Raw genomic sequence first — 22,534 nt, 5'->3', positions numbered from 1 at the left:
AAAATAACGCAATTAAGGTGGTAGCTCAAGGTCCATTTTCATACATTTTGTTTCGGCTTTAATCTGGGTAACTAAACAAGTATTGGCAAGTAAAGAATTTAAATTCACGTCTAGTTAGTGATTAGTTCTCGCAGTTGAAGAAAAATGTAAAAATAATTAATAATCATGGATATTTCTGCCTTTAAAATTTCGTCATATTAAATTTTAAAGGCCGAAATATCCATGATTATTAATTATTTTACGTTTTTCTTCAACTGCGAGAACTAATCACTAACTAGACGTGAATTTAAATTCTTTACTTGCCAATACTTGTTTAGTTACCCAGATTAAAGCCGAAACAAAATGTATGAAAATGGACCTTGAGCTACCACCTTAAAGCGAAAATATTCGCTTGTAGGTAAGGTCTAAAATCTTAACACAACATGGAAGACACTGCAATTCATTTGTTTTAGCGTTGGAAAATAATAGACCACGGCAAATCTTTCAACTTGGTTATACAATACTTTTGCTCGAAACGGAGCAGAGCGTCAACGACTTCCTTCTTTGGTCGTCTTTTGGGTGTAGAAGAAATTATTTTTTTAAAAAGTCTACAAGAGAATATGTCTTCGGCAATTTTGTTTCCCTTTTCGTTATTTATGATGGAGTTGTAAATGTAGTCTATAGGCGTGGCAGAGACAATATAAGAATACACTTGATGGGTATCTGCCTTAAGCTGTTCCATTTTTTCGAATATTGCCGACCAATTCAGATCTGAATCAAGTACTTGGATGTTAATGAGGACCTGAAAAATATTCGCTATATTTTAACTAATAAAAACAAAAGGATATTCAGGAACCAAGGTCTTACACACATCTTGCCTCGAGGTATCGGTAACCGAGAAATTTTCGGTCACACACACACAGGCAAGCGCGCACACACATTGACACCCTTTCAAGTCTTTAGTCCCCGAAGTATAGTTAGAGGCGCACCTGGAGGAGCCACTTTTCGTGTCGTGCGTATACCGTACTATAATGCTATAAAGGGCGAGCCTATCGCCATATCGGGCAAAATATTATTATATTGTCGAATGTTATATTTTCTCTTCATCAAAGCTACTTATTATTGTTATTAATATTAACTTTGGTCAATTGGCTGTAATTCGAATTTTACAATAAATGAAAAGCCTGAAAATATACTTACCTCAGAAACATCGTTGACGACGTATCTCCTGAAATATCTGGAGAACAACTGCGGTATATCCACTTCATCCTTGAGATGCACCACCACAGTGTATCCCCTGTTGCTGTACCTTTCCACCAGGTTGTCGATGGAGTCGATGTCGAAGATGCGCCCGTCCAACATGATCGCCAGACGGTTGGTTATTGGCATGTGACTTTCAACACTATTAAAGAATATTACACGGTAAAATACTTGGTTACCAACTACCAACGTTTATTCGTATTCCTGCCAACATCTTCGGTGTGCAAGAATTATTGTCCAATTGAATAATTGTGATCAGTGGCATTATTGCAGTTATGAGGTTTGACATTTAATAGCTCGATGAAGGCAATGTTAATATGACTAATGACATTCAGAGCTTTAAATTTTAAAGTTCTTTGTAATGGAACTGTTAGGCAGTCGTGATCGTTTTCAGCTTCAGCAGTATACTAACCTATTGGAGCTCATGCAAATCGCATGTCCTCGTTTCCTCAAATGATAAAGTATGAAGTACATCGCTCTTCGCACCGACATCTTCTGGTAGGCGGTGCACTCGTCCAGGATTATGATCGGTGGAGCCCCAATGACAGCCGTGACGAAATGTAAGCGAGTGAGGTCGCTGGAGAGCACGCGACTAACTTGAGTGTGGGCGTGGTGGTTCAGCTCTATAATCAGAGATTTTATAGCAAATAGTATAGAAGCAAGTGACAAAATCACCTGAGGGTAAAGGATTAGTATCACAATGACCTGATAGTACACGATTACCGCGGCCCTAAGCACCAACGGAATCGTTCGTTTTCCACTTTAGAGACACCAAAAGAAAGTTTGGATAGGCGGTAGTCAACGAGATTCCAGTAAATAGTCGACTGAAGATGTATGTAGGTACAGTTATTTCGCGATGGCGAATTTACATTATAAATATAAAAGCTTACCTAAAGCATCGATATACTGTTGTATTTCGTCACGAACATGCTTCCGCGGCACTCCGCGCAACATCGCGATCATCTCCAAAGCGTCGTACACAGTCATCCAGGACGGCAGCGGCTCGCGCTGGCAACTTATTGATATATTTCGAGCGTACTGCAAGCAGTGGAGTATTTAATATCAGCAGACTTCCTAATAATTACTTATTATAGAGTATCGACATTTAAGTTTCAATGTAGATACCTACAAACACAATGCTAGACCGATTATTATATTTTATTACTATTAAAAATAATATTTTAGACTAATTTAATTTAAGTTAGACTAGGTAGGTACATCAGGAACGTATTTAACTTTTAAATACCATAACTGCTTAAGGTCAGTCCTAGAATTGTTTCTCGATAATAGCTTTGGAAAGTCCAAGATCAGTGGGCCTTACTAGTGGATAGAAGGTAACTTATCTACTGTGAGTTTTGACTTGAATTACTTAATCAACGTGCCTTATGTGGGTTCATGTCCAAGCTCCATTTGGACATGCACCATATCCGTCCATCACTGGGTAATTTGTACCCGGCCAGCATTTCACATAGCTTAAGTCTGCCGTGTCGCTTCAGGCCGGAGATCGCCAGCGCCTCGCCTTTGCCCAAACCCAGGAACACGTCGCGGACTGTGTACACACCCATGTGCTTCTTACTTACGTTCGCAGCTAAAAGGTATTCGCCGAAAGTGTCTACTCTTTCACCTAGAAATATTCATAGAATATTAGAAGAAGGATGTACGGCCAAAAGATCAGCTATTACGAAAAACTATACAGCTTGTACTGAAATACGATTTCAAAATATTAAAAGAATAAAAATAAGACATTCATCATTTCGGATTCGTCTCTCCACGCTACTATAGACTTCTTGTCTTTCAATGCTTGACCAATTAGCTGACTGATCATCTGACTTTATTAACAATACCAACCTAAAGCTTATGCTTTATTCCTTAGTACACAAAGAGGTATTCTTCCTAGAACTCTATACAGTTTCCGTATATCAAGCGAATCTACAACTTACATCGTTTAGTTCTAATTTGACTTTTTTTATCCAATACATCCTTCTTCTCCCTATCAGCCCCTAACATCAGCGTGTCGAAATCCAATTCACGCGCGTACATTAGCGACACAAGACTGATCCAAATTCTCTGAATTATCTTGTACTCTATGAGGAACAGTATCGTAGTGAACATTATAGCTGTTGATAGAATCGCTATTACTTCCATCATGATTCCTGGTGCTGCTGATAAATATGACTTTCGAGAGTAGCACTCTTGAAATATACCACACTTTTCTGGGAAATCATTCAAATTAAATTATCAAATAAAGACTATTTGTTAAAAGGGAAATTCTTAAGAAGAGAAGTCATCACATGGTTAAAGACAGTAATTGTTACGTGGAATATATTAGCATGTAATAAAAGCCATATTCTCTCGCTCGCATGTTCACAGATGATGTTATTGCGTTTGGTAGTAAATTTCAGTCAAAATTTCGATCTAGGTTATTGCCATTTTCTTATCAGTGCTACATTCACCTATTTTTGTGACGAATAGTGGTGTAGTGTTCAGTACTTACGACAGCATATATGCAGAGACTTTTCTGTACATAGATTCTTCGTTTTGAATATAATGCACTCGCTGTTGTAGAGAAATATCTGCTTTATTTTCACGAAAGCATAGGCCATATTAAATTGTGGAGAGAGACTCAAGAATTGTAAAGCATAGTTCAATGCGTTTCCATAGAATATTTTCGCTAATATTGTAGTCTCTCCTGTTGGATTAAATTATTAAGAATGCAATCTATTGTATATAAAAATGAATCCCTATTTCCCTTGGTCACGCCATCACGCGTGAACGGCTGGACCGATTTCAATATTGTTTTTTGTTGTGTTTGTTATTGACAAAAGAAGGTTCTTATGAAAGAAAAAATTCAACATATTGCTCGGAAAATTAGAAAATAAATTTAAGAAAACTTAACGAAAATATTTAATTTTATATAACTGTCAATTGTTTGAAATAATTGTCAACGATTGACAGAATGCGCGCTGCAAATTAGTTAACACGAGACAAGGTATGTCGGGTCAACTAGTGAAATTATAAAAGTAATCTTCTTTACTTACTTACAGTTTAGTTTTATCTCGTTAGTTAAATGTGACTGCTTTGCATACCAATAAATACCAATCAGTTCTAAAATGATATTAACCGGCAAAAAAGCTCGTAAGATGACTTATTTATTTGCTTTAATCCGATGTACAACTTATAATCATAATCCTTACCACATTTTTACGGCAGTCACCATTTATTTTTGTCGGTGTACAAATCAATGGTACAAGAGAGCGAGAGGAACTAATTATAAAACAGCAACAAGCTGTATTATAAAAGTATTGATAGATCAACTAACCAAAAATCATATTTACTATAACAAACGTCATAGAATTGAGAGTAACTCGACGCCCCAAGCTGAAGATGTACGCCTGGGGTACGCAACCAATTCCATAGACAATTAGCATGAATGGAACCACCACTGAAACCAATTATTCTATAAAAAATAGATACTTACTAATCTAGTTGTAAATTCTAATAAAGTTATTCTATCCCAAACAAAGTGGAAAAGACTCATTCCATTTTGGATTAAGTAGAATGTTGCTCAAGAAGTTTAGTTTATATGGGGAATTTTTATAGAGTAGGTACCCATAAAAGGTTTACCAAATTCCACTTTCGAAATTTTAGCGGGCATTCGTTAATTTCCAGATAATAACCGCATAAGCGTCTTCTGTTTTTGCAGTAAATTCACGAAAAACTATATGAAGAAGATGTTGGTGCCAAGAACTCATAATATAAAGCGAAACTCTGGTGATGTTCTAGAAAACTTAATACTGGAAAAATGTAACTCACAAAGATCTCCATGGTGGAACTCGGCTCCTGGTACCACGAGATGTATAATCACTATCATAACCACTGTCATGATACCCACCAGGATCCAGTACAAGATGAGGTCGCAGAAATACAGCATAAACCAATACCGGGCAGGGGAAAAATTCATAGCATGTTTCTGCAAATGTGTTAGCGATATTTCAGAAAGTAAAAGAATGAAAATAAACAGGGCAGACACCATAATTCCATAGTGAAAAAATATATTTTACTGTATAAAAAAATATATAGAAATCAAATTCAAGGGACATTGTTTTCTTAATTCAATTTTATTAATGTGGAATTTACCTGCATATGTCTCACAAGTCCGTATTCTCTCGATGGTATAAGCGTTATGTGACATATAGTCAGAATCAAAAGAAATTGTATTAGCAAGGGAGGAGTCATCGCGGATCTCTTGCACTGAAAATACATTTAATGTAATTTTGGCATAAAAACTCGGAGCTTGTAGTATTTTTACCTTTTTGGTCTCATCAGAATACGAACGATGAAGATGGAATTTTAATTCAATACCTACACAAGTCAAGAATATATTTGATAATTCCAAGGGCTACATCCCTCAGGTGAGGCTGATGCTAGGCCGATAACAAAACTAAGCCAAACCAAGTTAGCGTAAAATTAACTTCTTAATGAAAGGGGATTATAGCGGGAAGAAAAAGAATTAAATAGGAATCAATTCAGCTTGTTATATGACATACTAACATGAGTAAGGTCTAGAATTAGAGGGTCATCGGTAAACTGTATGCTAGCGTCGAAGGCTCCAGTGTAGTGACGTAACAGGGCCATGTAGGCCCTCGCCAATGAACGGGCGGCAGCTGCATTGTCAAAATGCAATGGGCTGTATAGAGCTTGCACCTGAAATAAATAGGCTTATAAAATTGGCAAAAAATTCATTATGTCAAAATATCTTCACTGAGAAAGCAAGAAGCGCAATAAATGCAGATATGATACGACATGCATATAAATTTTGGATATATTGTTGTATTAGAAAGTCCTACTAGTCATTGCCAACGATCTCATGATTTCAAGAATTTATTTAATTATGTGCACTTTATACACAACAACTTAATGGCGAAGGCATTCTCTAGCAGTCAACCTGGGGTGGTGTAGAGACAAAAACATAGTGGGTGCACGCAACTATTATTTTAAATGGTGTTGATAGGGTATACAGGTAGTAAACGTTTTACTTCTTAATTTTGCTGAAAGATTAAAACTGAATATAAATTTTAATACTTACGATTAAGGTGCCATTTTTACTTTTAGACACATCCATACCATAAGCATACATATAGACATAATGCTGAGGGGAGTCTATAGCTCGTGTGACCAGGTATTCCGTCAGGCTCTATATCATAAAGCATATAAGGGGATTATTTGGTATATTTAATTAAATAACTTGTGATGTGTGGAAATCTATCAACAACATCAAAAGCTATGATAGTATTACATGACTGTGTGCATTATAGCTGACAATTCTATGCAGTTTGATCCACCGATTATACCAATATTTTTGTTTTGGTATATTCGGCGTCATAAACTAGGATACAAACTTTCCTAATCAAGGAAATTTAAGACAGCATATTGGATGATTGGTTGAAACCTAGGATATTTAAATAGGCTAGATTAACATCTATTGTTACCAATATACCTCTGTATGAGATAATGCAGTATATGACACTTTCTCCACATCTTTCTCAGTCACATTAGGCTCCGACAGAACGTATCTACAAGAAGAAATATAGAATTAGATTTGGAAATAACAGCGAACTAATAAAAATGCGGCGGGAGCCTAGTTGATTGTGGAACAATCTGCTGGACGAATGTCCGCAAATTCAAAACCCAAGAACACATGCTTCTGGCTTTCCTAAAATAATGAGTGTATTCTTTGTGAATTCAGCAGCCTCTAAAACACAAGCTTGACTTCACTACAAATATTTAAAGAACTTAATTATCTAGCTGGCCTTCGAGAATGTATTTCGACACAAAACAATTTTAATAAAAAATGTATATAATTAAAAGGGGAAAACACAAACGCATTTGCGATTGATTGTGCTTCTGAGGTATTGCCTGAACGCAGGACCAGCGTGGTTGGCTGCTCTAACGCTTCCACGGTCAGAATCTGTAGAAAAAAATATTTCGTAGTTTACCGTACATCCTTACAATGCAATATAGTAAAAATATTTTGCAGGTACATTGTAAGTGATAACTGCAGCCCACAAGCATTTACAATTTCAGGTAAATTCGTGGGTTACCATGACCCTTGCAATTATTCAGACTGACACAAATATCCTATAACCCAATGGCAAAAGGTCCATATAAACTGATTCCTACCGGCTTCCCTTTCATAATTTATGTTAAATCTAATAATAATAAAAATTATTTGCAAACCGCGTTTATGCATATTAGTACCTATATATTGTATCGGGTTCTCTTTCGCAAAATTTCTACCTTCGCTATTGCTATCACCACCTGGTTTGCTAGATTTTATAGGCAGATAGAAACGTACCTCTCCGAGCGAAGTTGTCTCGGCAGAACGACTCTGACCCAACTGTGAGAGAATCGAAGACAGTGACAGGCCAATGAAAGCACCGGCCAGGAGCGTCGAAATTAGCTAATTGAAGAAAATATTAAGAGCTCAGTTTTAATCCAAAGTAATTTGGTACTGAGTAAGTAAGTACAGTGTAGCTCTAATTATGACTATATTCGTTGGTCGTCAGAATTATTACGGCCTGCCCTACTAGATGTATACAGCAACGCATCTCGTCGGTAGGAGTCATAGCGGTAAACATTATATTATTTGTAAAATGTAGGTAGATATTGTAACTTTAACGAAGGCTGCAGTCTTCGAAATGTCGGGAGAAAATTAAAATATAAAAACCACGACAAAATCCGAAAAATAGTTTAACTTTAAGTCTAAAATTCGCGTAAACATAGGAAATCATAATAAAATCTTGTCATATTGTCGGTGAAGCACACTACCATGTGACTTTACGAGTTTTAGATGATGTTTACACTATCGAAATAAAGAATAAAAAAATATATCTCACAGTAATTATGAGGAACAGTCGATAGTGCACGTAGAATGAAAAGTATTTCCACGCCACGTTCCTCAAAAGTGTTAAGTTACCGAAACTGGTCTTGACTCTTTTCCAAGGGACTGGTTCTGTTAATGACAATAAAAATATATGAAATATAAATAAATTTAGGTATTATCTGACTTTTTCATAAGGCTATCTACCCGCGATCTTCTTTAGCGCCTCCTTAGATACATCTGAAGTAGGATCTTCAATATAATCAGACTTTGTGTCAGCCATAGCCCTGAATAAAAATAAATAAAATATTTCGGCGATTTGTATTTTCATAACAAATTAGTAATAAGTACTAAATCTTCACCACTATGTCTTACATGGTGAAATTTTAGCATTGTAATAAATTGGTAGCTCTTTGGTACTTAACCTGGGTGTATGCGAAAGTAATCAGTATCAGATTTATCAATAGGCCTTACTTTAGGCTGGCTTACGGGCAGCATAGGCCTTTTTAAGGGGGCGGCATATTTGAAAGAAAGACCGGCATTAAGAGCCTCAATTTTCTGAAAATTTTATGAAGGATATTCTGTATATATAGGTATTACACGAGGACCTTTTCTTAAAGTACGTAAAAAAGGGTTAAAGACTAATAACCAAAATCAAACCTTCTACAAATTTCCTCAGGGTCCGGGAGGCTGATGTTCAAAGAGGTCATTCCGTAACTATTAGCGTTGTCCGTGATATCCCTGACGAAGGCGGCCACGTTTGCCGTCGGACTGGCCGGCAGCCGCAGAATGAGTAGAGAGCCCAGGTGCGCGCGTACTGTCGCTCCAACCGCCTTTGCTTTCTGTAACAGCTCGGCTATACCATCATCATCCAGGGTGACTTCGCTTCTGAGCGTCATACGAACTCTATATTCACGACCTACGAATTATAGATTTAGATATAGTTATACTAAAACTATGTATGTATTTGATTAGAATCCAATAAAATATTTTAATATTTGTATTATTGTGTTTTCGAATAGTTATAACTTGTATGTTTCGGTATATAACTTGGCACTTATTGAGATAGATACGGATTGTCATACACGGCAAAGGAATTAGTTTAGCGTAACTTGGGCAAATTTTTTGAATCTGGGCTGCCTACTCCTTTGGCGATTCAAGAGTCGATTAATGAACGTTTATATGAATATGTCGTATAAACATTACATTTATAAATATGTGAGCTCACCGTACTTGAAAAACAAATAAGCAGGAGTTCCACCAAAAACTAACACTTTATTATCGAACAAAAACACGCGATCCGCGTACTCCAGTTGTGAACTTGAAAACGTTAATTTCACTATTGTCAAATACTTCCTGTATTGCTAAAAGCAATTTGTGAATTAGTATAAATTGTATTGAAGTTCTCATATTTATTAATATAGCTAAAATTACCATAATTTTATCTTTTATGACAGCTATGTATCTGGGTTGGTCTGTGAAATTCGGCATCACTACAATCTGTAAAGGAAATGTTAATAACAAAATGTCGGAGAGAGATCACTTCATATTATATCTAGGAGAAACAAAATGTTATGTCTCAAGAAGACGAGAACAGTGTAGTGTCGTGCAGCTATTTTTTACAAAAGTTCTGATGGTAATTAATGAATGATGTCAAACGCCGCTATGACCTTCTGGCGATCGAAAAGCTAGTACCGTCACATAGTCGCGTAACAAGATAATATCCTTAAAGAATTCTATTAAAGCGGAGTTTAGACTAGCATGAAAATTTGCAGTAGTTATCTCCGGAAGCAATTTATACCATGTGCATAATCATAGCACGCTGACTTATGCAAATTTTGAGTTTACAGGAGAGCGGCGAGTAGCATGAACCCATCAAACTCTGAGTGATGCCGACGTCAAGCTCCGGGTATGGCCACCGCATACGGTCTCATTTTAAATGTTCGAGTTTAGATCACTTAATCTAAGCAGTATACGATAAAGGCGTAAGCGGGTTCTTGCCCAGTTGGCTTGAGGAGATTTGTGTAATAGAGTTAATAAAATATTGTCGCTAGTGTAAACGCATCTTGAAGTTCTCGCGCAATATATTTCTACCAGAACTTGCTAGTCTACACTTAGCTTAAAAGAAAAGCTATATCACCCTAGGTTCCATAAGCATTGCAATCGCCCAACAAAGTTGAGCCTTATAGTAATTGCTCAAATTCTTGACACGCTCGTGCTTTACGCTCTCCAAATCACACTCACTGAGCAGACGCGTCGAACGAATGTGTCCGTATTCCGATATGTACTGATTTGATTCGCGCCATAGACAAATCTGTGGATGAAATAAAAGTCGTATCTAATTTAGAAAAATAATATTTTAGATTTCAAAAATATTGTCAACGGTTTCATCTTTATACCCAATTCAGTTGACTGCTCTAAACTGGTTTAAATTAAAGTAATTTTTTTTCTTACAACCTCAAGGAATTCAAAAAATCCTTCATTCCTTGATGAAGATATTCATATTATGAGGGCAATAATATAATGTTATTCGACCGATTTGCTTGCTTATCGACTTTTTTAAAAATATAATACCTAATCATACTGCTGCATATAATTAACAAAATGCAGCCTCACTTCTGTAAATAGCGTGAAATGATCCTGAACTGTGAGATCTTCGACGAGGACCCTGGAGCGGTGGCAGAAGCCCACCATGTGCGGTTCAGTCATAAAGTTATCTCCCGGCTTTAGGTTGCGACCTAGAACGTTTATTGTGCCTTTGTCCGGGTACGTCAAACCTGAAAAACGTATAGACATGCAGTGTCTATTAATTTGAAGATAATGTTGAGATTTTATGCAGTGTCTGTTATTTTGAAATAAAGATTTTATGCCAAAACCTTGAATGGCATTTGATTTTTTCTGTACGAGTTAGTTTTGATCTGGCTACTCTACAAAACAGCTTTTACTTTGTCAGGGAGAGTCATTTAAATTTTATTCTTGACACATCACTAATGAAGATGACAATGTGTGCCTTCAAACTTTCTGTGTGCAAAATTAGTATCCATTATAAAGCTAGGTCGAAAATATATAAATAATTTGTTTACCAGTAAACAGATCCTCAAGAGACACCACCATCTTTTCTTGTATACGCTCGGCGAACAACAACGTGAATTCTCCGCGGTATACGTCCATCGTGATGTTTTTCAGCACAGAAACACCCATGATGGACTAGAAAATGATACCATAGTTTTTGTTGTTGACTTCACGTACGTAAAATTTCATATGCCAAACAAGAAGTATTGATACATCACCGATTTCAATGATTTCATTCGCTCTTTTTCGATCAATCACAAAAATGGATGAAAAAGAATAAAAAAATAATAACATGTTTAAAATGACTGTTTTTGATTGGTTTTTTTCTTGGAATTGGATCAGACTAAGATTAGAATCGTTTTTGAAATCAGGCTTTAAGTTTTTATCCCGGAAAATGTGGGTCGTTTAAATCAGGAAAATATATTATAGTGGGTGGTGAGCAAATTTAATATATTAAAAATGGAAATCGATCATGTTAATAAATGGATGCTAATTTCCAACCTTCGAAACATTCCGAAAACTAATAGCCTTCGCCACCAACTCATCAACTTCTTGCAGCCTCTCGCGCTCTCTACCAGTCGGGGTTTCTATACGCCGTAGCGTGTTTACATCCTGAAATATAACATAAAATCTTTACATGTGGATCTATGAATATGAGGGTGAATACTTGCAAGTTCAAATCCTAAATACATACAATAAATATGTATCAACAACAAAGTTTCTTTAACCTTAAGAAGAGGCCTATGCTCAGCTGTGAACTTTATATGCCTAATGTTATAATTATGGTGAAAACTCTTTAAATCAGAACGTTAAAAAATATTCTATATTCATGAGTCGATGATTAATTACCAGATGATACCTGACTACTCATTAACCGCCATTTTACATTAGATCAAAGTTTTTTTTAAATGCTTACAAATGACATATTTTGATTGACTTTTACTCAGTATCGGAATGAAGATCAAGATTCAGATCTTTTATGTAAGTAAGTAAATGAAACGGAATATGTACCTCAACTTTCTTAAAAACAACGGTCTTCCAGGAGACTTGACCACCGATGGCCCTCTCTTGACCTAATGTCCTTTGCAGCAGCATCAAAATGCCGAAATAAAATACGATGAGCAGTGTCCACGTCACAACTGTGATCAACAGGTCGTAACCTTCGATACCGCTACCTGAAACATAAGCAGTATTCATATTTAGTATGTAGAACATAGCTGACTAAATTTGGATGTGATAACACCCTCTACTTTGCCCTGCAAAAGGAAAAAAATGGGTGATGTAGGATAACAATAGGAAAGAAAAAAGTAAGTGTTGATTCTTTGTGGCTATATCTAATAATAAATTCAAGTATATCCCGATCAGGAAAATAAAAAACCTCGCCATGTTGTGATAAAATATAGAACTAATTTCTTGTACTGATGACGTTAATTTTAAAACAATAAAGGCAGCAGTTGCGACCCCAAAGCAAATTTTTGTTATCTTAGTCAGGCTATATAATATCTTCTTTGTAATTATTCGGTTACTACTCACGGCCAGTCTGCAGCAACGCGAAGAGGTTCAGCGCGTTGATCAGTCCTAGTGGAGGGAACGCCACGTGGAGGATAAAGGTCAGGACGCCGTGCTGCAGGTCGTAATGATGATGCACCAAGAGCTCCGCAAGGTACATCTGCAGCAGCGTGAAGAGCGTCGTCCATACGCACGCTATCCAGGCTAGGAAGGGTTTGCAGTTATTTTAATACTTTAATCTCTAATGCAAAATAGAGACTATGGTATGTAGTTAATGAAGAGTGAAATGGTGAACTTCTTAAAGTGATTTTAAAAATTCTTTCACTAAAAATAATCTCAGCGACTCTGGCAAATGGACATGAATTATGATAAGTTTTACTTAAATTCCAGGTATACATGTATACAAGAATGTGAAGCTTAAAAGATAATACTAGAAGTAAAAACAATCAATAGAACACACTAAGATTCAAATACTCACCCGGGATCTTGACTCACCTTTACTATGAAACATAGCCATGATGAGAGCCAGCATCATCATGACGGACACGTAGGCAAGCATCACAAGCAGCGCAAACAGCAGATGGATCCAGCGGAAGATAAGAATCAAGGCCACGGCGGCTAGCAGACAGAGTGGCAACACCGTCAGGAACGCGTACGCCAGCCACCCGATGTACATCGACGAGTAGAGGACATTGCGCATGCAAATAGCGCGCTGGGGATGTAAAATAATACACACACTCGGACCTTTTAGGACCTTTTCCCCGGGGGTAGGCACCACCGTTAACCAGGAACCGTTGGAGCTGGCTCGGGTAAAATTGATACATTTGCAAGATATGTATTTAAATTTAAACAATATTTTTAAAATTAATAACATAATATCTATTATAGGAATGTTGGTAGTGATACCTTCGACCATAATTATAATCCATATCACCCACATATTTCTCAAAAAAATGCACGCTGAGCCATGAAAACTATTAATGTGAACACACATCACGGTTTTATCGCCGAAATGGTAGAGATAAGAGTGCATCTACTTTCCGCCGTGTTTATTTAGTCCCATGATGTGACAGAGGGCGAGACTATCGCCAAACAGAACACAAATTGCAGACTTCGGGCTGATACTCAGTACAAAAATCCACTTTGCCCGCCCCGGGGATCGAGCTCGAGACTTCAGCACTGCAGATGTATTGTAATACAACTACGCCACCGAGGCAACATAATCAAATACGATATAAAGTCATATTATGTAATCATTATATAATAAATAATATTGCCAGCTCCGTATTATATAATTACCACGCTAGCCTCGTATGAGTAAACAGACTTCACATGACTTCGAAATACTTAAGGAAAATCTGAGCTATGTAAGTTTCCTCAAGAAGTTTTTTTTACCGTTAAAGCGAATGATAATTGATAAACAATATCAAAAACAAGTAACTTCGGAAGTAGTAGTATGTGCTTTGGTTTTGAACCTGTAGACGGCCTGTTGGCACCGGCTATACACATGCTGATTCCGGGCCACTTTGGCGGGTTTTTACACCATGTGTACGGTGGTCGCTATCCGGGCTGATGTAAAATATATCCTATTACCAACAAAATTTGTTAAACAATGGCCTTAAACCTACTTGTCATTCTTCTGTGAGTAGTCTCATATAATAGGTATTATTAATCATGAATCAACAGGACTTCTACGTATTGGCTATAAAGATATTCTTCAGAGTCCGCTATGAGTCACAGGTCATATCTTAATATACTAGATAGGTATTTATTTTATAAGCTTATCATTATTGCACTTGTAAACAAACACTTTTAACAATTTTAATGCATTCTTTACACTGATATAATACTTATTGTGCAATATGTTTATATTAATATATTATATTATTACAAGAAAATTGCTTTTGTTATTTTAATGATTGTTTTACTATCCGAGAAACACTTCCAATTTTGCTAGATTACACATAGCCGAAATAGCTCAGTTGGGAGAGCGTTAGACTGAAGATCTAAAGGTCCCCGGTTCAATTCCGGGTTTCGGCAATAAGACAATTGTTTTGCAACAGCTTTTAACGTCATTTATGATAATACTACATCATACAGGGGAAAATGACCAGTCAATCATATAGCCGAAATAGCTCAGTTGGGAGAGCGTTAGACTGAAGATCTAAAGGTCCCCGGTTCAATCCCGGGTTTCGGCAATAAGACATTTTTTGGAACAGTTTTTGACATTATCTATAATAATATTACATCATATAGGGTTAAATGATCACTCGATCATATAGCCGAAATAGCTCAGTTGGGAGAGCGTTAGACTGAAGATCTAAAGATCCCTGGTTCAATCCCGGGTTTCGGCAAAGAAGTAAACTTTTGTAGTATATTTATGTAATTATAAATTAAGCTAAAACTTATAAGATAGAATTACTTTTAAGTGAAGATTGATAATTCTGCGCGTACGCAAGTAACTTGTGACGATTACGGCGACATCACGCAGTGGCGAAGGGTGAAAATTTTCAAAAGGTAACCCGAGGAAATATTTTTTTCTACAATTATCATGTAATACGCTGTTCACAATAAATTAAAATCAGTATAATATCATAATACATAATAATTTCCTTCTAACATTAACATTATGTCTTAACTCTAAATTTAACAAATAATCACATATTTTGAACATAGGTACTTATCTAAAAGAGCCCAACAAAAATTAATAACCCACACTATACACAAACACTAATTATACATTCTAAATTATTAAAAAAATTCACGCCAATGGCCCAACATTAAGCCGCAAATTCTCGAGTTACCCTGAAGTACATATACACGCACGCACACATGTATTTTTACGTCACTTCCAAAAGATTAGACAAAGACACCGCGCTGCGTGTGAAAGAGACAACAATATCGCGAGGGAAGCTATGCGCGGTCGGGTTCACTTCGAACACTATAAGGTGCAAGCACTGCGCGCGAGTTACGATTTAACGAATTGATAATAATATGAACTATATACCGTAATCGTTGAAGTATTGATTTAATGGAATAAGTATAGGATGACTTGTTTGAATATACTATTATTATTCCAGTTATATAGTTGTGTTTTTCATTTATTATTTTAAATTAATTTACAAAAGGTAAGCCGGTAGGAATCAGCTTGTATGGACGCTTCGCCACTGATCACTAGAGCATGAGAATATTTCACGTGAATTTACTGGGGCCCTGAGGCCCTGGCCCTTTCACGTGAATTCACCCCTCTATCTCCCACTTCAACCTAAAGATCAGCAATTATACGGCATAATTGGTATTCGTAGAAATTATTCCCCTGTAATTACGCTATCCGCTGGCTTATTTCCTTCCTCTACTACAAAAAACTTTCCAAATCAGTAGTTTAATGCAACCGAACCTTAAACCTGCTAAATGTTTCCTTGACCACGAGAGCCTCTGTCTCCAGCACGGGTGGTATTAGCGCGACTGTTATGCACAGCAGGATGCCGGAAAGGGCCTTACGCACTTTATTCTCTTCCATGAGCGGCGACACCGGCATGGATACCAGGTTCATCTGGAAATTTATTCATAATATACCTTCTACCCTATGTGAGGTTTTTAATACTGATTGTTTGGCAACCAACACCATTCATAATATACAGCAAGATTTTTAAAACTCATTACTTGGTAGATCAACACCATCTCTATAGGATGTTATACCAAGCTGAGGACCCTTGAAAAACTCACATAATAAGTCTGAGTTTCCAACTCAGGACCTACGGTATACAGTTTGTGCAGAGTGGATGGTTTCCACAAGAGACCTCCCTAGCAACACACGTGAACAATTGTTATTCTTCACGTGTCCTCTTGTATTTAACCACATTCCTTCACGCGTTTAATCGATGATCTTAATACTTAAATATATCTAAATTAATTATGCTAACGAATTTAAACGGAATTGTTTTTTTTACGAATAGCAGGTGTTAACTGACAAGGACAATGTTTGGGGTTCAATTTTACCTTTATATACCACAGTGGCGAAGCGTCCACACAACCTGATTCCTACCGGCTTCACTTTTAGGTTTATTTATGTTCGTCTTAGTTATTGTTTTCTTTTAAATTGGTCGCGATATGTCAACTAAAGTATTTTTTATGCCTCGAGTTACCTTTTAAAAAATTTCAACCATCGCAACTGATATGTCACAATCAGTTTTAATAACTGATATGGCCGGATACTCGTCTCTCCATCATTATGTAGGAGTAATCAAAGCTTCTCAAGAAATGACCGTGCAAAACAGTAGTATAGCAAGATACCTTTACAATATCAACTCTTGCACTATTCAAGTTTAGTTGAATATTTTCCTTAATGGTAAACCTAACTTAATGCTGTATAGACTAAACCATCGGCACGAAGATGACCTTTAATTAGAGACGAAATATGAAATAAAAGTTTAAGAAATTTACTATACTAGCTTATCACACTTCATAAGGCCATATGCAGGGTGAATTTATGAGACATGCCAGAAATGGCAGCTATCTTGACCTCTGTAGCTACACTAAGATTTTCTTAGGAAACTATCAATATTTTTTTAAAGACAATTAGATCGGTATTGTTAGAGTAAGGCCTACCTCAAAATTCGGCAGTATGGTACTAGACTGCTCTACAACAGCTCTGCTGACGGCAAGCTGCACGGCCAAGAAGCCGGCGCGGAGGTGAGGATTGGTGTACTCCACGGCGCTCGCACTCGTCTCATACCGCGCGCGCTCAGAGCTGCGTATACTGACACTCCACGTGTTGCCTTTCTAAACACATTTATTTATTTATTTATTATGTTTTTGAAAAAAGATAACACATAAATCAATTACCGCTTAAAATAAAAAATAAATATGGTATAAAACAACGTGCATCTTACATCTGAGGAGACACAGCATGCATTAAGTATTTAAGAAAAAAAAGAAAAAGAAATAAAGTAAACGTATTTAACAAAAAAATAATTAGGTTAGACATGGCATGTTTTGGAATTAACTAAGAACTAATAAGTTATAAATTTATTGAAGATAAAAAATTATTAACACACAGTTTATTAACCAAGTACTTTAATATGCTTCAGGGCTTATTTATTTGTAAGCTATCAAATAATTTATGTAAATCGACTAAGTGTAAGATTTTGATAATCAATTCTATAAATGACGTATTAAATTGATAATACGCATCAAGGACAAATTATCGGATTATTAATAAACTAGTTTTAAAATATAGTACAGCTGGACTATTGTTTTAACAATATCATAAATTGTACTTTCTAGGTTGAGATGGTATTACATGACAGAAAACTGTACTGAAGTAATAACTACGCTACTATAATATTTTGCAACCAGTATAACTTTTATAACCAAATCCATCGAAAGTGAACTCTGTACCCATTACAACCAGATAGCTAGGTTGAGCGCATAGATCTGTTTTATTACCATTCCACAATTCTTAATAGGTATTGTTTCCGTGATGGTTATTCTTAAAATATTTTTGCAAAGTCATTATCCTCCCCTGCTACGCTGTAGTTAAATAAACACATATTAGACAAAAGAATTCCTATGTCCATATACTTTTTTTTAAAGCATTTAACCGGAAATATGGTTTCATTGTTCGATAATTTTTACGTGAAAATATGTGAGCATTTAAACAGCAGTAACAACCTAGATTTAATCGATCTCATTAATATTCTAGACACCATTAGGCCTTCGGATATTTGGTGTTAGCTGAACGCAGTTTTTAAAGCGGTCACTCACGTCATTGCCAGTTAAATAACTATAGTTTATTTATTGATAAATATGACATGCAATTATTTATTTATACACGTGACGTGACGATCGCCGAGCACGTCGGATAGCTGTAAGTAAGCCTTACAATTATCCAGGAAGACTCAGAATCCCAAATTGATGCACAAACAAAGCATTTCATAGCAATGAATTTCGTCACTTATTATTCTTTAAGAATTTTTAATTAAGATGGCCCACCACTTTATAAACTGATAAGCGGTTGCTGGCACCACTTTGAGAGGGACTATAATGAAAATAAAAATAAAGTCCATTTTTGTTAAGCAATTTTGTAAACTGCCCGGACAATATCTCAATGAAAAGTGATTATTATAGCTATAATATCCTCAAAAATGAAACACAAGTGATTGCACACTGCTTACAGTAAAAATAGACTATACAGACTACGCTCTCGGACCTACAATCTGAAATACAGATACAATAGCACCTTACCTTAGGTTTCCATATTACCCATACAACCGGATGTCGGATCAGTGTACCATGTGACCGGTTATACAGAATGTTATTGAGTTCGTCCTCTGAGGCGGCGTTCATCACTTCTGCACAAAAAAGGGAAGCTGGTCATCTTAATGACAAATTAGCAATTGTTTGCCAATTTGCACTTTTATTGTTGACATGTCTATTTGATTGTTCAGACCGGATTGCAATGGATAAATTTGTGATATTAATTTAAATATTACGACGTGGTAGCGTATTTTCTATCTCCTAGTGATATTAATAAACTTTGGTTTGCTTTTGCCAGTTATCTTGCAAACGTTCAGTGGATTAAGTATGCTGGTTAAACTCCGCTCAGTGTACCCAATTTCCATTTGGTCAATAGTACTCATTAGCCATGAAGAGACCTACTTACTACTTCTAAAACATTTGTACACCTCATACCTACATAGAATTCTTTTTAATTCCTTTATTACACTACATTTTAAAGATGATTATATTTCTATACGACAAATTAACTTAAACAAATGGTAAATACGGCCAAGCTCAAAAAAAGTAGAATGACATCATCATAGAGTTTCCAACCATGATATTATTTAAGCGTTCAACTCTCAATTTAAACAACATTAGGAAATGTCAATATTTTGTCGAGATCATTTAGCAAAAACATTTAGGCTTGTCACACACTGGAAAGCTGATGCGAAAACGAAACAAGACCGAGTAGTAGTAAGAGGTGCACACATAGAAGATAGATCTACACTGAAAATGCGCAGCTTAATGAATTGTGAATCACGTATTCTAGTTATGTATGTTTTTACAGTAATACTTAAACAATGGCTTAAGTAAACCATTTAGTAATCGTATCAAGCAATAAGAATGGGCGTGCAATCAACCGTCTCCAGGGTTTTGTCATCTGCTCGTAGTGGGTATATAATATTCTTTGAATACTGAACGTAATTCGTCAAATTAAAGCTCATAGACCTTTGGCATTGAAACGTTATTTAGATAATGTTTTCTTTTGTTTACGCGAATGTTACACATTGAAATATAAATATTTTACAGCCAGTCTATACCGTGACCACGACGGCTGCAAAGTCTTCGTAACGTCGGGAAAAAATTATAAGATAAAACACAGAGATAAAATCTGTTAAAATAGTTCTATTTCAACGTTATTTAAATCGTCTTGAATACACGCTTCCGTCATATTGAAAAATGTGAAGGGCATTAAAACTGTCGTCTAACTGCATCTTGCAACCACTGCACTATTATAAAACTCTTGGACCTCTATCTAAAAACAGGCAATCTTGAGCACCTGTGTCTCTATTTCGACTCTCCGTTTGTTTGCGACCAGCCTTATCTGCAGGGGCACGGGGGCATCCCCGCAAGGTCAATGTATTTAGCTTTTTGTAGAATATCAAAACATAGTACGTATATTTTTATGGTCGTGTGAAAATTATGACTATTGACTATTTGTGATACTTTATTTAAAACTTTTAACTCATTTTCAGTTCCTGATTCTTAATTCTGTATGACAATTGTGATGACGCGCGGAAAACAGCGTGGCTTGTGAAGTTATAAAAATAAAACACAATTATTTTGCTCGACCTAAACCAATCATATTATACGTAAAATCACGTAAGGAGTACCTAATTAATTAATTCCGACGGGCCGGCATAATTGTGTCGACTGGTGAGGGGTAATCATGTCTTACCATTCGACCACGTATATGTGTATATTGACCCTACTTCACGTACAGTCAGATGCAGCGGGTTCAATTTCCCAAGACCGTGTAAAAAAGCAGTATTAATTTTCTTGGTTAGATAATATTATTGACTTCAAACCATTATAATGTTATATAAAAGGGGCCTGGGATATATGATATATCCAATACCTACTTATGTACTCGACAAACTTGCCACAGAGTGTTGTTCCGACAAGCCGCGGTTTCCGTGATGAGTTTGTTTCTAAACTGTTAAAAGACAACCTTTCAAGATCTTTTATAACGTTTTATTTTGTCTGCCCTGGACGAATTAATAGAAAATAAGGAAGATACAACGAAATAAGGAAGACACCAGTGACGAAGCATCAATACAAGCCGATCCCTACTGGCATCCCTTTTAGGTATATTTACGATTGACTTAATTTTCGTCTTCTGTTGAATTGGCCGCGATATGTTAACTAAGGCAATTTTCTTGCCTCGGGTTACCTTTCAAACAATTCCATCCTTCGCCACTGGAAAATACTTCCAGTAGAAAAAAAGACACTAAAAATAAAACACTAACCGGTATTCAGTAGAAACGCAGCACGTTCCATGATGTCCACAAACGGTTGGGTGTTGGGAGCATAGCCGAGGAGAGTATCTGATCGCAACGAGGCGTAGATATCCACCGACGTGAGTGGAGGTTGAGGTTCCGCCTGCAAAGGGGTGAGGAACACTGGCTTTGCGATAAAGACCGCGGCGAGGAACACTATTCCAGCGAATAGAGCTTCGACCACGAGGAGTCGCCAGCGCCGTCTGTAATAAGAATAGGTCTTTTTTATTGCTTTGAATGACGCGTCGAGCTTGCCGTTTGCCTGATGGTAAGCAATACGACCGCCCATAAACAGTAGAAACACCATCCAACAACTTGAATTACAAAGTATTGTTTGGTATGCCACTGCGCTCGCCATCCTGAGACATGAGATGTTATTATGTCCAATAGTAACACTGGCTACAATGTTCTTCAAACCGGTACACAACAGGGTCTACACACTGTTGCTTGGCGGCAGAAAAAGACATTACGGTAGTACCTACACAGGCGGACTCTCACATAATATGAGAGACCTACCACCTGTATGTTCCATTATTAAGTCATGTCTTTGGTAGAAAGGATACAATATAAAAAGAGAAGTTTTATTTTTAGTTTTCCATAGCACGTAGTAACTATAGCGTAATAAAGATTTCGTGAGTATAAATAAAACTCGAATGATGATAACGATCAATTTAAATACCGATCCTAATCGTAAATTGGTACAGCTTAGATCACATACCTGTCTGGTGCTTGATATACTATACCAAGACTACTTCATCATTTGCAATTAACATCAACGAGCGATGATTAAGTAGCGTTGAAAATTCGATGTACGATATACACCTACGCTGGTGACTTATCAGACCGATTCTAGCCCGAAAGATACGACCACAATTTGGCAGCGGATTTCTGTATTTGAACTACTTACTACATGACTACTTACTGTCGTTGTAAATAACATTTCCAAATAAGGATACTGGCGTGCCTCTGAAAACGACTTGGGATCGGTCTTGTACCTTCCTCCACAGTCATTATCAGCTAATGTAGTATAATACCTAAATTAATTACATTAATTAATTAATGCACGCAAAGATTGCACGTATGACTTTTTATGACATTTAGTATTTCTAATTATACCGTCAAAAATCATTATCATACAAATGAGTTTCGGTGTCTAAGATTTTATTTCCCGCTGTAATTACAATTAGGATACCGCGTTAATTTCGTGTTTTTTCTCCCTGATTTTGTTTTAAGTTACTTTTGTCTATCTTGAGTTGTTATTATTGATCATTTT

At 36.4% G+C, this 22,534-nt stretch overlaps 1 protein-coding gene and 3 non-coding genes across 4 annotated transcripts; 3 read left to right on the top strand and 1 right to left on the bottom strand.

Moving 5' to 3' along the window:
• Nucleotides 1-363: 363 nt before the first annotated feature.
• LOC115452146 (ATP-binding cassette sub-family A member 17) lies at nt 364-22,354 on the bottom strand. Its single transcript, XM_037442752.1, has 32 exons — nt 22,184-22,354; nt 21,232-21,464; nt 18,947-19,053; nt 17,309-17,482; nt 16,098-16,253; nt 13,196-13,412; nt 12,725-12,904; nt 12,203-12,366; nt 11,693-11,803; nt 11,203-11,326; nt 10,736-10,896; nt 10,260-10,433; nt 9,554-9,619; nt 9,348-9,483; nt 8,780-9,038; nt 8,327-8,406; nt 8,136-8,251; nt 7,595-7,699; nt 7,122-7,207; nt 6,737-6,812; nt 6,326-6,433; nt 5,791-5,943; nt 5,377-5,490; nt 5,053-5,209; nt 4,559-4,681; nt 3,734-3,928; nt 3,180-3,452; nt 2,622-2,863; nt 2,130-2,277; nt 1,652-1,862; nt 1,180-1,381; nt 364-781 (listed from the first exon to the last, which is right to left on the bottom strand). Exons 1-32 carry the CDS (start codon nt 22,270-22,272, stop codon nt 449-451), a joined length of 5,073 nt encoding a protein of 1,690 aa, XP_037298649.1. The 5' UTR covers nt 22,273-22,354; the 3' UTR covers nt 364-448.
• Trnaf-gaa lies at nt 14,668-14,740 on the top strand. The gene has a single exon. It is a non-coding gene; the product is annotated as a tRNA-Phe (tRNA).
• Nucleotides 14,826-14,898, top strand: Trnaf-gaa. Its single transcript has one exon. It is a non-coding gene; the product is annotated as a tRNA-Phe (tRNA).
• Trnaf-gaa lies at nt 14,982-15,054 on the top strand. Its single transcript has one exon. It is a non-coding gene; the product is annotated as a tRNA-Phe (tRNA).
• Nucleotides 22,355-22,534: the final 180 nt, after the last annotated feature.

This window comes from Manduca sexta, chromosome 25 (genome assembly GCF_014839805.1).
Source record: "Manduca sexta isolate Smith_Timp_Sample1 chromosome 25, JHU_Msex_v1.0, whole genome shotgun sequence".
NCBI classification, from domain to species: Eukaryota; Metazoa; Arthropoda; class Insecta; order Lepidoptera; family Sphingidae; genus Manduca; species Manduca sexta.
The sequence above is the reverse complement of the archived record's forward strand: the minus strand, read 5'-3'. Positions and strand labels throughout refer to the sequence as shown.